Below are 14,449 nucleotides of genomic sequence, written 5' to 3'. Positions count from 1 at the left end.
AGCCTCTCAACTTGCCACGCCACTCGATCCTAACACGTATGCAAAGTTAGATCGCTCAAGTGGCACTAGATGACCGATATGCAAACAAGTTTGCCCCTCTTGATAGTATGGCCATCTATCCTAAATCCGGTCATAAACTTCTCTACACACCTATGACCGGTGAAATGGAAAAGCCCTAGGTTATACCTTTGCCTTGCGCTTTCCATTCCAACTCCTCCAATGTTGATGCAACACATGCATCAACCAATCACCAAATGATATGATCCACTTCATATCATCACGTGACCGTATTGGTTCATCGATCTTGACCTCACTTGCTCTTCACCGCTGCCTCGGTCCATCGGTGCCAAGTCTTGCTCAAGCTTCACCGTCACACGCGGTCCCTCGCTTCAAAGCCTCTGACTTGCCCTTCACTCTTGCAACCGGTCCATCGAGCCAAGCCTCATCTTGATCTTCTCCACCTTGGTCACATGACTCCGTGCATGTTTCATATGCAATGAGCTCCTCCATCATCATATAATCACTTGTGGACTAATCTCCTGTGTATCTCACATAAACAGTATTAGTCCACCTAAGTTGTCACTCAATTACCAAAACCAAACAAGGACCTTTCATCTAGTGAGTTTGTAGAATTTTTAAATAGGCTATTCACCCCCCTCTAGCCATATTAGGACCTTTCAACAGGAAGTAATTATAAGTGCATGATAATTGCATTGATTAAAAATCCATTTTGAGGAGAAATTTGTAGAAATTTGTAGTGATTTCAACTAAGTCCTGGTCCATGGGAACTAAACCAATGCAAATATCTACCTTACCATTAGTACTCAATTAATTCAATTTAAGTCCAGTAGTTATGCAAGAATCAAGATGAGGCCACTTTCTCACTGGTGCACTGCATGTTGCTATTCTGAATACCACATCAAAATTATAGTCATATATAGTCGTCAAAATGCAAAAAAGGGGGAGCTAATCAGCTGGCTAGGTAAACTAAGGAAAAATTGTCATGTGTTAGTTTCAATTTTTATAGAGAGAAACATGCCCTATCTGCTGAAATTCAAGGCTCATAATACTTCACGATGAAAAAGAGAAGGTGCACATGCAAAGAGCACTATGGTTTATGTACTGAAACTGACTTCACAGCCACCTGCTATATAGTAATCCTACAAGCAATTTCAAGTAATACATTGATAGTAAATCACATGATCTAGTCTAAAATTAAATTTTGTTCAGATCTAAAAAAAAATTAGATCTGTGGTATATCTATACTATTTCTACTGGCATAAAACTGAGAAAGAGATGTCTGAAAATTATTTTCCTAGTTATAATAAGGACTTGGCATGTTGTGGAGTATGAATGGTTCATCCTATTGGTGACTTATAATAAGTACTGTACCATGCTAAAAATATATTTGATACTCTAATGTATAGTGTAGATAGGAAGGAATTAACTATGGAAAATCATAACTAAGAGGAGATATGACAGGTCCACAAAATAAAATACAACCTGAATCATGTTCTAGAAACCACGCTAAGGTCTTCTAAATAGCTAATTAATTGTCAGAGAGAGGATTTTGGTTCCATGTATATGGTTGCTCACTAGAAAGACTCAGAAGTCGCATGAAGACCGAATCGACTTCCCCTTTAGCTGTAGCCCTATCGATCTTCCATGTGCACTATCCAGTAATCTTCTCTTTCTCGAGCAGCTCTAGGGTAAGTGATTTGCCCTCCCAAATAAACCAACCCTAGATCCAAGAGAAGCAGATTGTAATCTATCGGAACTGTAGGAAGGGGAAGAAATCAAATTCGACCTGCGATCCAGTACATGAATGAAAAATAGGAGGAAAGAAACCACCTGTCATCGAATTTCCACAGATTCGCCACCGGCATGGCTTCCTTCACGTGCTCCTCGAGCTAGATCTAGAGGATGACAGGGGGACAAGGCTAGGGAAGGGAACCACGGCCTCAAGAGCTGTCTCCATGAGTACTAGCGTGCGATGAAGTGGAGGGAGCGGTGAAGGGAGCAGAGAGGGTGAGGGTGGGCGGGCTGGTGGTGGAGGCGGAGCGAGGCGGCGTGCCCAGAGCGTAGCGGAGGCGGAGGTTGCGGCATGCGGCATGCGGACTGGTTCTGTCCATGTGTTGGAGTTGGACGTGGTGTGCGTCCGTGTGGGGCTGAGGAGATAAGGTTTAGGTTTTTTTTATTTTCTAGTATTTTCTTTCTTTTTTGTCGCTGGAAACCAACCCTGGTTTAGATTTGGTTTTTGGTTTGGCGCTGAACGCTTGGGCATGCGGGAGAATTAGGCTCATAGTCTTTTTTGATATAATATTTCTGTGTGTTGGAGAAACACCGTGAAACGACCTAGATTTTTCCACAAAGGGGAAAATCCACAGGTTCGAATTATAATGTGATAATTCAGAAATTGAGCCATCACATTATCATATATCAGCTGTTATCATAGTCATACATTGTAGAAAAACAAAATTACAACACATTTACTTTACAACTCTTGGTCAACAAGCCTATTACATCATTTTTCTAGCGGAAACACACACGGCTTGGAGCTGGGCCGCTGGGTGGCTTGGGCCAAGGCCCCGGTGGAGGAGGGGGGGGTGCGAACAGGCCGAGTCAGGGAGGGGTGGAGAGCAGGCTGGGCCGGATGCGGGAGGTGGGCCACGCAAGGGTGCTGGGCCGAGGGAGCGCCAGCACGAGCTGGGCTGGGAGAAAGGAGCTGGGGCGATTGGGCCAAATGGTTTTCCTCATTTTTGATTTACTGAAACAGAGAGGGAATCAAAGTGATTTGACGGAGATTCAATTAGATACGGAAATGAATTCGGAGGAATATATAAGAGAGATTCAAGAAGAGATTTAAAGGGATTCATGAGAGGTGCCAAGGAGGTGAGAGAGATCACGAAGGATTGGAAAGGAGTTGCTACGAATTCAAGATAGATTCACCGGTAGAGATTTGCGATGAGATCAACAAGAGAAAAGGTTTGAGAAGGGAATTTCGGGAGGAGTTCAAAAAGGATCAAAAGGAGTTTGAGACGTACTCCAACGAAAAGGTTGAGAAGGGATTCGCTTCGCCTTTGAGATAGGCTCAACAGAGATTCAGAAAGACTTTGCTATGGATTTGTGCACTCCAAAAGGAACTTAAAACCCTAAGCAAAACCCAACTTAAGATGACTCGCGAACAAGAGCACTCACCTACAAGCAAATCTACATGTATGCCACGATTTGTTAACGGGTTAGGATCGAGTTAGACCTAAAAACTATATGATTCACACGATTACAGGAAAAATTTTAAAAAGCTCGTATTTTTGGTTTCCATAAAAATCCGGGATGTTACACACCGACAGGATAAATAAGTTACCGACAGAAAAATAATAAATTTCCCTATGTCTATTACGAACACCGACAGAAAATAAAGTCACGACAGGAAAAGAACAATTATCTTGTCGGTGTGCAATATTATTGTCGGTTCAGCACACCCAACAGGATAATATGCATTTTTTCTGTTGGTGCGGAAATTACCGACAAGAAAATTTCAGTTTCCAGTAGTGGGTGTGACAAATGAGTTTAAGAATGCAAAGGTATCGAGAAGCTCACGCTTTCCTATAATCTATGATAGACATAAAATCAGAGAAAACATATATTACAAGTCTTGTTAAATTAATGATTTAATTATTACAACATACATAAAGACACACACTAATCTATGTGTAGTGAAAACAAAATGATTACTTTATCATGTTACTCCTATTCTACAAATTAATTATATCTAATAACAGGTGGTCTCGCCTTGCTCATGTGTGTTGTCACAGTAGGTCAGACAGCTCACCCACTTTACCAACATCGATGGGCAACATGGCCATCAACGTCCTGTATATACCTTCTTCGTATATGATGTATACATGTTGTAGCTTACACTTATACACTTTGTTTGATTCCTTTGTGACCATTTGCTCTTATATTTCATTTTGGTCCTTTTGTTGCTTAAATTCTAACTTGTCTGTTCTTTTTCATTTGCAAGGTTGATCTCAAGGGTGAGGGTTCGTACAAAAAGTCGAGAGTGGACACCTCTTTCAGCGGTCGTTCAACGACCCATAGAGGGGGTTACTCGCCGCAGAAGAAGGTGCCGCACAAGAGCCGATCCAAGAGGGCTCAACCTTTGATACTTCAACTTTGTCCTTGAGAGATTATGCTTCCAGTCACATAACTCCGTGGATAGCCCATGAGCATTCTCCAAGCGCAAGCGGGTCTCCTCATGGTGTTCTAGACTGTTCTCCGTCATTTCCACTATTGAGTTTCTCAAATACCACATGCCTCGTTCTCGTCGGTACACCGGGGACGCCCAGACTATAAGCATAGTAATTTTTTTCAAGTAGAATAATCAAATGCGACATAATTTGCTTAAATCTTGCACATAGGATTTGTGGTTTTGAAATTAAAATTCTTCTTGAGAGTCTATTCTAAAGCTTTCGGCTAAGCTGTTTAGCCCCCAAAGCGTTTTCCAAAAGTTCATGAAAAAAAAATCATGTTTAGCCCCCAAACTCTATTTTTGCATATGTTTGTGATGAAATACAAAGTTCATTCAGAGGCACATACCAAAAATAGAGTTTTAGATCTGAAATTAAATTCAAAACCTTTCGACGCATGCTCAAACTTTTCACGAATGCAAGAATGATGACGTGTTGTATGATCCATGTCACGTTTTAGAAATATTTGAGCTGTTACAGAATTGATGAATTCATGATCCTATATATTATAAAAAAAATAAAGAGCCCAAGTTCTATTTAGCACTTCTCGCCAAAAAAAAAAAGTTCCTTCAGCATACTGTTCCAGCGTGAGCCTTTGTTCATCCACACGAATCACACACTTCACAAGAATGATGATGACTGCCTCAACGAGGGCCGTCGGTCTCAGACAGTGGTGGTGGTTGCGCCGGCGGACCGAAGCCTGCCGCCGCCTCATGGGCGACATAGGAGGCGATCCCGGCTACCGCCGCGGCGACGGAGAAGAATGAGCCGCCGGCGAACACCCCGGCCACGAGAACGGTGCACCTGTACAACGTGGTGACGCCCTCCTTGGGCCGCCGCTCTCCGCTTTGGTTCTTGAGAGCGCCGACGAGGAACGCGCACGCCGCCAGTATTGCCAGAAACCTGCGCCCGGCGAGCTCGATCATCAGAGTGTACAGCGACGACGCCTGTTCCAAATCACAAACTTCGAGGAACCAGTATAGGTTGTGTTCAGTGCTGCTCTGCTTACCATGACAGTAGAGATAAGACGACGACGACCCCGGCGGTGGCGCGTCGGTGGTCGGACCTCGCCCTGCAGTGGCCCCAGCATCCGGCGGCGGCGGTGAGGACGACCTGGCCAGTCAGCAGCGAGGCTGCTGCCGCGACGCCGCACCCGAACGCCGGCGTCTTCAGGTACACGCAGTTCTCCCCGTCGTACCTGACAAAAGACTGCACCACCACCGGTAAATGTTTGTGAGACGCCGCTCAGTCAGGTACCCATCTGCAACGGCCAATAAAGGGAAGCGTGGGCGCGCGCGCATTGCCTTGGACTTGGTTGTTGCCTCGCCGACGATCCCCAGCGCGGCGGCGGTGAGGGCGAGCGCAGCCACTGCGACACAGATCACGGCCACATGTCCCTCCACCATGGGTAGCATCACTCCACCTCTGCTCAGCGTCGGGGGCTCGCGATTTGTGAAGGATCGCTGGAGACGACACCACCAAAGCAGAAAGCTAGCTCAAGTTAAATTTTACGGCTTGCTTTTAGTAATTAACTAACGATACTCCTTGATGTGTGTTCATTGGGATAAACGGACACGTCTCCTGGACATGATCGATTCAAATTATTTAGCTGATGATGATCATCTTGATTAATTGTCCACATTCAGTTCTTGATTTATCCGCATTTCTATCATCGTTGGGATCTCACTTTGTGAGTGTGACCAGTTTAGGGATGAATCTAGTCTAGATCATCATTAGAGTTATTGAAATCAATTTTATTACATAACGTGATTTTTCTTGTAATCCAAATTACGTTTTACTCAAGGATTTCTAGGTTTTATTATGGGTGGTCAGCGACCTGATAAATGGGCCGGGGGGAAACATTAATACAAGTAAATTGCTACTTTTATGATTTGTTATTTGTCTTCTATCATAACATATCAATGTTTTGTTCTTGTCTGATTATAAAAATAATTATAAATTGTTAGATGTCTTTATGCCAAAACATATTAGATTTTGTTTGTGACTTTGTCTAAAATTTAGACACATCTCACTTCTAGTAATTTTTAATAAAAAGACAAGCCCTTCTATAAATTGATAAAGATGGAAGATAATAGAAGTCCATCCTAACTTATTTTCCAAGATCTCTGTCTGACTTGCACACTTGGGCTGCCCTCCACATCATAGGTAAAACGTGATCCCAAATCTAGCAGTCAGTTGCAAGCATGATGGTAAATATTGGGAGAAATATTCAATGCAAGCCACGTCTATGGTAAAAAAACACAACAATGTATATCCACAGTTTACATTAGATGTATATTATTGCAAAAGTTGAGATGCAAACTCAGAAGTAAAAAATCGTATCAATACAACAAATGCTAGCATGTTGCCTCATTAAACAGCTTTAAAATAATTTTAAAACGGATCCAATGTTAGTGGTTCTCATGAATATTTGGTGCAATAAATATTTTTTTTCTAAATTAAAATAAATCAGTCGTGGATGGTATGTTTGATGCTTTCATGTCATAGCAACGAGTTTTTATGTGCATAAAAACGAGTTTTCCTAAACTAAAATAAAAGAAATCAGTCATTGATGGTGTGTTCAATTCAGTTAAATGATGTGCGTAAAAACGAGTTTTTTCTAAATTTTTGTTGCTAGAAAATTGTTTTGGTTCCCTTTTTTTACCTTTTCTTTTTAGCAAAGGTTTTCTTTTTTACCTGCGGCTACCCTTTCGGCCTGCCACAGTTTTCAGCAGGCCAAGCCCAGCTCCTAGCGGCCCCTCCCGTGTCCCCTCCCTCCTGCTTGTTGGCAACGGCCCTTTAAAGCATGTGGTAGCCGGCCCAATAGAAGTCAGCATCCCACCACCTCCTCCTGTCACTGCCAGTGTTGTCCCGCACGTCAGCGCCGACTCCTCACACCTTCCTCTCCGTAGCGCACAACAAGGACAGAAATATTACAGGGATGCTGTCCTAGGCTCCTAGCACCCGATGGCTCCAATAACAGCCTAAAAAAATTACACATTAAGGTGTATATGTTTCTTCGTAGCAAACTATAAACTTCTGAGGTGTTTGTTGATCAGAGAAGCCATTAAACCAAGGGGTGCAATGCGGGCTATTTGTTAAGCCAGTGAGTTAGACGAGCACGTCCCCCAAAGCACCTTTGGGCTTGCCCTCAAAGATTTTCATTTCTCTAGATCTCGGCTCGTGTGGACGCTTGTTGATCGCAGTAGAAGTTTGCCGTCACCTCCCTTCTCTTCAATCTTCACCTTCCGTAGCGCCATCCAAAACCTTGCTACCGTGCCCCATGGCCTCGATCTTCTCCCACTCTGCTCGCTCTCCCGCTCGCATTCACCTCCCATCTTGCTCACTGCTGCTCCTCGCGGCCACGTTCGCCATGGTCGGCGAGTAGGGCTTATGTTGCTGTGTCTCCTTGCCTCCATGCCTCCTTGTGTAGGAGTCATCGCCATCACCTTCACCTCATCATGTTCCGTCTCGCACGCATGCTCGCCCAAGCCAAACGTCGCTGGAGCGTTGCCATCGCCATGCTACATGGCGTTTCGAGCCACCTCTGGCTACGCTTCGCGTGCTCCATGTTGTTGTGCTTATCTTTGTGGTGGGCCGTGGGTGTGCAGCTCCCTATTGCCTTAACGTGCCTGAGCTCGTCACAACCTCGCCCAACCTATCCACGCTAGTAAGGTTCTCGATGAAAATGCCAATGGGGTGAGAAAGAAGGTACAATGCTAAGAGTACATGATTCCTGATGTAGTGTAACTATACACATTAAGCCAAACAAACAAACACAACTCATCCTCAGCCAGCCCCTACTCCGTCTAGGCAAACAAACAACCCATGTTGTACCTCTTGGTCTTGTCTACCACTACCAGGCCCGGGTAGTACGCACGGGTCACCCGTGTCTAGGCAAACAAACACACTATTTTGTGTTTATGAAAGCAAGATAGTGTGGAGCTCACTATGTAATTGAAACTGAGGTTCTTCTAGCAGCAAGTATCATTGCCACAAGGGGCAACCGTCATGCAAGGCCCCAACCGACATGTGTTTGAAGACTGTACCTAACGCAAAGAATATGCTGGTGCACCGGTAGAGGTGATTGGCACCACACAATAGTAGAGACAATGACAAATTTTTTAGTGTTTATGAGAATAAGATAAATGAAATTTTTTTAGTGTTTCCAAGAATATAGTATTTTTTATTTTATATAATATGGTATATGAATTAAAGTTTCTTGTGCAGCTATAGAGACAATGACAAATGATTTTTTTATTGTTTTTAGATGGGAGAATTTTCAAAGAACATATATGTCTTTCATTTTATAATAGGGCATATCAGGTGCACTTTTTGAATCACAGTACACACCATAACCTCTATGAATACATACATAAAGAATACGAGCATCCGTGCCTAGTCGATAATTTGAAAAACCAGATCACCACTATTTTCTACATAACATATTAATGAAATAATAATGCTTGATAAAGGTTATAAAAGCAGTAGCTGTATAAAAGATCATCAACACATATATCCTTTGCAACAAATATCTGCAACAACAGCTGCCCATGGTGAGCTGATGATCAATTAAAAAGCTACTCTACGTTTTGATCTCTATATATAAAGGTGTCAATTGTATACTCCCTAGGTTAGTGGCAGTTATAGCCTGATTTCCTACGACACGGACCCTCACCCAGTCACCCTCTCTCGGTGCCGCTTTCAAGATTGCTCGAAACCTCGAAGTGACTTCGTTCATTAGTTCCACTCGAACCCTCTGGCTCTGCCTCTGATCTCGCCAATGGCCACTTCATCCTGAAACCACCGGTGGGTGCCCAGTCCCTTCTTGCACCGTCCCTTTCTGTGTGTCTTGAGCCTGCAAATGGGGCGGAGCGGAGCGCACCTAATGTCAACCCGCCGCTCCGTCAGCTGCAAACCAGGATCACGGGTCGAACCTGATCCGTGCCACGACAATCCGCGGTTATCCGAGGGTCGAACCTCACCGGCTCACATACATATACGTCGTTGTTGGTGACCGCAGGCCGCTGTCTCCTATCGTGCTGCAGGCCACACATAGGTTGCTACTTTCTCACGTGTGGATGATTGAATGAAAGTCATAAAACAGTCAAATACTATCTTATTTTATTTATCCTAGCAACAGGGAACGACGAACAAACGATGGATTTTAGTACCCCGTACATTGTAGTACTCCAAGGTACTCCGTACATTGTAGTACTCAAATAACAAAAGCCTATTTTATTTGAAAGAATTAATTGCACATAAAAATCTTCACAGAGCCATGAAACAGGAAACCAAATTTCCATGTCTCCAATAGGCTAATCCAATTTCAAGAGATGCTAACAAAAACCATACCAAAGTCAGCTAATAGCATCATCATAAGCTACTAAAGTAATACATTGTCACTATTCTGCTGCCTCTTGTTGCTTCTCTAGCGTCAAGATGAAACACTCCTACAAACCACACTGAAATATGTTCAGCTATCAGATTCAATAAAAACAAATATACTAAATTGTATGGCAAAGTTCAATCAGGCTCTATATAAATGGTAAATAGTAGCAAATAATCTGACAGGAGCCCAAAAAACACTGTCAACTTCATCATGCATTATAGTGACATGCACATCTAGTTATAGCTATATCAGATTACAAACAGTCAAACTAGATCAATTACTTTGCAGGAGCCCAAAAACCATTGTTAGCAACAACATGGAAGGAAAGGTCCTTCTGAAACATTCAGACTGATTGAGTGGCAGTTGTTTTTCAAGTGTATCCAAGCATCTTGTAGAATATCTAAATGACAGGCACAAATCAAATATTCTGAACAAATGGAATATACCATGCCTCAATCAGAAACTAACAAAATCCAATAGTGAACAAATAACAATAAGAGAGAATTCTCACTCCCCAATTCCTGAAACCATTTGGCAATTTCTCATTTGTTTGGAAATTGATTCAAGTTCAGGGAGGAATGAATGTTTACCACTCATGCATTTGTACAAATTCAAGGTAACGCTAGGAGACAATGAATCAATGAATCATCAATCACTTATGCCCACACTTGCAGAGTACAATCAGTATTTATGGGACCCAGAGTTTACTCTTGCCTGAAGGACATATAAAAGGCTAGATTTGGAGGCAAGTCAGGGACAGAACTATTGAGGTTTTGAACCCAAATTAATTTAGTGGCAGGTCTGTACTCGTACATGAAAATCCAATAATGCTTTGGGCTATCTAATATCTATGTTCAGAAATCAGTAAAAAATACTACCAAGAGATTAGAGAGTAAAGATATGAAGTTCTACTCAGTTCTCAATATCATATAAACTAGATCATGATCGATTCTCAGGGAAAGATTTAGACAACTGGCAGTTGGTTCAATATGCTCAGTTTACATATTTAGTGGATACACTAAATATATCAATATGACAGGTAACACAAGCATATTACCTGTGAATTTCATGGTTCATTCTCTTCCATAATGAAATCATCAACTGCTGCAGTAGAAAACTGCGTCGAACCTATATACCAATTTGCAAAGTTTAAGTTGCAGTAGATGAAGGATTAACTAAAAATGTGTTGAACCTATATATATCACGGAAAAGAGGTTTACCTTCTGCCCTATACCAGTCTTGGGTGCATATAAGCGCTTCTACTGTCTCAGGGGTTAGGCTACTTCGAAAATCATTGATGGTTCTTCTTGCCATGCTAAAAGCTGATTCTGAAGGTACAGACGTGGCTGGAACAGCAAACAAATCTCGGGCTATACGAGAAAGGGTTGGATACTTTGTCGCATTACCCATCCACCAATTTATTATGTCAAACTCTTCAGCTCGAATTGGGTCCTCATCCAAATACCTATCAAGCTCTGTGCTTCTCCGAGTTTGAAGATCATTACTGACTTTTTTATACCATTCTGCCCACGGGTCATTGTTCACTGAACAGACACTAGGTATTTGTTGTGTAGATGCTGCACATGGGGTTTCTTGTTGAGAGGTGTATGATGAAAACAGCCCACGGACTAGTTTTTCTACTCTATCAATCTTTTCCTTGCCTGTCTTAGGAAAGGCCTTGCTGAAAACAAAGTCAACAAATTTCAGTTTGAACCTAGGGTCAAAAACCACAGGAACACACAGTGTTATATGTGACTTGTTCCAATATTTGTTGAATTTGTTCTTCATCTCCTTTAGTACCTTGATCATCTCTTTTAGGAACCTTAACTTAGCTTGATCTGCCACAACAACTTCAGATTTATTATTAGCTTCTTGCTCAACAGTTTGTAACGCAACCTCAGTAGTTTGCAACTCCTCTTCCAAATTCATCTTGATCTTCCACATGTGATGAAAATACAGGTTCGTGGTAGGGTAGTTAGTGCCTGAAATAACTTTAGTTGCTTTCTTGAACACCTTTAGCAAGTTACAAAGCACACCAATACTCTTCCATTCTTCAGGGGAGGGTAAGTATGTGTATTTTTGGTCCTCTGATTTTAGCACCTCAAATGCTTTTCTAAATTTTAGGGCTGTTTTAAGCATCAAATATGTTGAGTTCCAACGTGTGATCACATCCAGTGATGGCTTTTTCTTGCATGTAATGCCTTCTCGTGCAACAATTTCTCTAAACATTTGTTTCCGGGAAGTTGAAGAACGAAGGTACTTGATGCTTTCACGGATGTTGTCAACAATCGGTTCAACAAACTTGAGCCCATCTTTCACAATAAGGTTTATGACATGTCCAGCACATCGATGGTGAAGCAGCTCTCCCCGCACTGGTATCAATTTCTATTGCACAAGATGGTGCTTCAACAAATCAATCATAGTGTTATTTGCTGATGCATTGTCAAGTGTTATTCCAAAAAGCTTGTGCTCAATGGACCAACTTCGAATGCAATTAAGGATAATATTGAATAGCTCAACTCCACTGTGTGCTGTCTTCACATCAATAAACTGAATTATCCTTTTCTGTAATTTCCAACTAGCATCAATGAAATGACAAGTGACAACCATGTACGCTATGGTTTGATTGCTTGTCCACATGTCAGTAGTCAAAGAGAACCTACAGTTTACATTCTTGAGGGTATCCTCTAGTGCAATTTTCATCTCTTGAAATTCCTTTATGCAGCCATTCCTAACTGTAGTTCTACTAGGCACTTTGAACAAAGGATTCAGACTTGAAAGAAATCTTCTAAACCCATCATACTCCATAAAAAGAAAGGGAACCCCATGCAAGGATACCATTCTATTCAGCTCATATCGTGACACATCCGGATCATACCTCCAATCCTTCAAACGTCCGCCAGAAGGTGACCTTAATGTAGAACTCAAGTCTTGCACAATCTTGAGAGCACTACTGCGTTTCTTACATCTCTTCAAATGAGTAAGAAGTGAACTTGTTCCCTGACCACGCCTGGCACTCATCAGTTCATCACAGTGTTTACATCTTGCTTGCACAACAACTCCATCCTCAAGAATTGGCTCAAACTCTTCCCAACACCGAGACCTAAAGTTTTTTGTAGCCCTTGCAATAGCCGCTTTCTCTGTTTCGTCATTCTCATTATCACTGGCATCAATTACATCTGAAATGCAGCAATAATAAGTGTCTCAAGCTAAGTCTAGCCTTAGTAGCTATAGTGGACTGAGACTTGTCTTCACAATAGCACAAATAATATTACTACAGCTCTATTTAAAACAGAAATTAACACAAATAAATGTAGCAAAATGAGAATAGAGAATCAAAAATATTTCTGCGGTATGGTGAGACTGTAATCAAGTCTGCTATAGGCAGAAACAAACAAGGCCCTAAAATATTACTGCAACTCTATGTTGGAGAGGACATGCTTTCTTTTACTGTAGGTGTGGATATCAAACCAAATAAGCTAGTAAAATTGGATGAGCTAACATCAATTTTTATTGAAAAGATTCAATAAAAAAATCAGGTGTAGAAAATAATTTGGAGGACGCCGTTAGTTCCTAAATTGAGAAAAGGTAAAAGGACCTTACCATTGGATGAGCTAACATCAATTGTTGCCGGTGAAGTGGTAGTAGCTGGGGATAGCATCATCTTAATCCCTGTTGATCTTGCTGGAACTAGTGGCGACACTGCTGGTGACTTGAACCGTTTTGCTAATTGTCCTTTTTGTTGTTTCACTCCAGATTCCTTGCGCTTTGTTGCTGATGAGAAAACTTTCTACATCACATAGAAACAACAATGAATCAAAGATTGTTGAATTAACATCATCCTGTAGTACTCTACCAAGACAATCAATTGAGGAAGATTATAGCGAACCTAACCTTTGCAGTGGTAGTTGTAGCGCCATTAGGTGCCAAGATCTCGGCTTCGGCATCAAGAGCGGCAATAGGGAATGCATGGTCCCCACTAGTTCCAGCAACAACGTTGACTCCAGTGCCCCCAGGAAGAGGCAAGAACTGCGACTGCCCGACCATGGTCGGTGATGGGGTCAGGGTCATGGGATCTGGGCTGTAGGAGGCTGCCCGTGGCGATGGTCGCGAAGGGAGACGGGCCAACCATGGAAGTCGCGGCGGCAGTGGCGAAGTCGCTCGTGGCAGTGGCGGAGGATGAACCGCCCGTGGAGATTGCGGTAGGGGCGGCTCAGTCACCCGTGGCGGCGGTGGCGACGCCCATTGCTGCATTGCCTTTTGCTGAAAGTAAAGACATGCTTTTGAGATGTAATTAAGACATGCATTTGCAGTGTGACTTCATCTGCAATCTTGTATCTTTTCAGATCAGCTCGGATACGTTCCACATCAATTGACGACCTCCAAATGGCAATGTCATTCTATTAAATGTGATATTAACTTTAAATTTAATACCCCAAACTATGGCGATGGTAGACATACTCACAAAATGCCCCAAAGTATATTAACTTTAATACTATATGTGCAAACCATATTCCCTATACACAAGGCAGTAAACATATTCTGTCTTAAGTCTGCAAATCTGAAACTAATCGGTCTTCAGACTTGTCATGATCGATCTGACAAGAACTATGGAGTATAATAATTGCTGTAAATAGAGAGTATATATATAATAATAAAAGGAAAAGCTATGGTTCTACAACCAAGATATATACTGAAGAAGAAAATAAAATAATCATGAAACTCTTGTTCCTTTCTTCCATGCCAGCTTGGGATTTATCCCTGGTTTAGATTCCAGCAACAGTTAATGTAGACATTCAGGTAGCGT

General features: G+C 42.1%; 1 protein-coding gene and 1 long non-coding RNA gene across 3 annotated transcripts; both read right to left on the bottom strand.

Moving 5' to 3' along the window:
• On the bottom strand, nt 4,684-5,799 carry LOC8086151. The gene is made up of 3 exons (XM_002442030.2): nt 5,555-5,799; nt 5,260-5,459; nt 4,684-5,153 (listed from the first exon to the last, which is right to left on the bottom strand). Exons 1-3 carry the CDS (start codon nt 5,663-5,665, stop codon nt 4,895-4,897), a joined length of 570 nt encoding a protein of 189 aa, XP_002442075.2. The 5' UTR covers nt 5,666-5,799; the 3' UTR covers nt 4,684-4,894.
• Nucleotides 9,474-11,365, bottom strand: LOC110437466. Of its 2 annotated transcripts, none has more exons than XR_002455519.1 (3): nt 10,863-11,365; nt 10,700-10,770; nt 9,474-9,715 (listed from the first exon to the last, which is right to left on the bottom strand). It is a non-coding gene; the product is annotated as an uncharacterized LOC110437466 (long non-coding RNA). The 2 variants fall into 2 exon arrangements; XR_002455520.1 differs by having other exon boundaries at nt 9,474-9,703.

This window comes from Sorghum bicolor, chromosome 8 (assembly GCF_000003195.3).
Source record: "Sorghum bicolor cultivar BTx623 chromosome 8, Sorghum_bicolor_NCBIv3, whole genome shotgun sequence".
NCBI classification, from domain to species: Eukaryota; Viridiplantae; Streptophyta; class Magnoliopsida; order Poales; family Poaceae; genus Sorghum; species Sorghum bicolor.
This window is presented reverse-complemented; position numbering and strand designations above follow the sequence as displayed.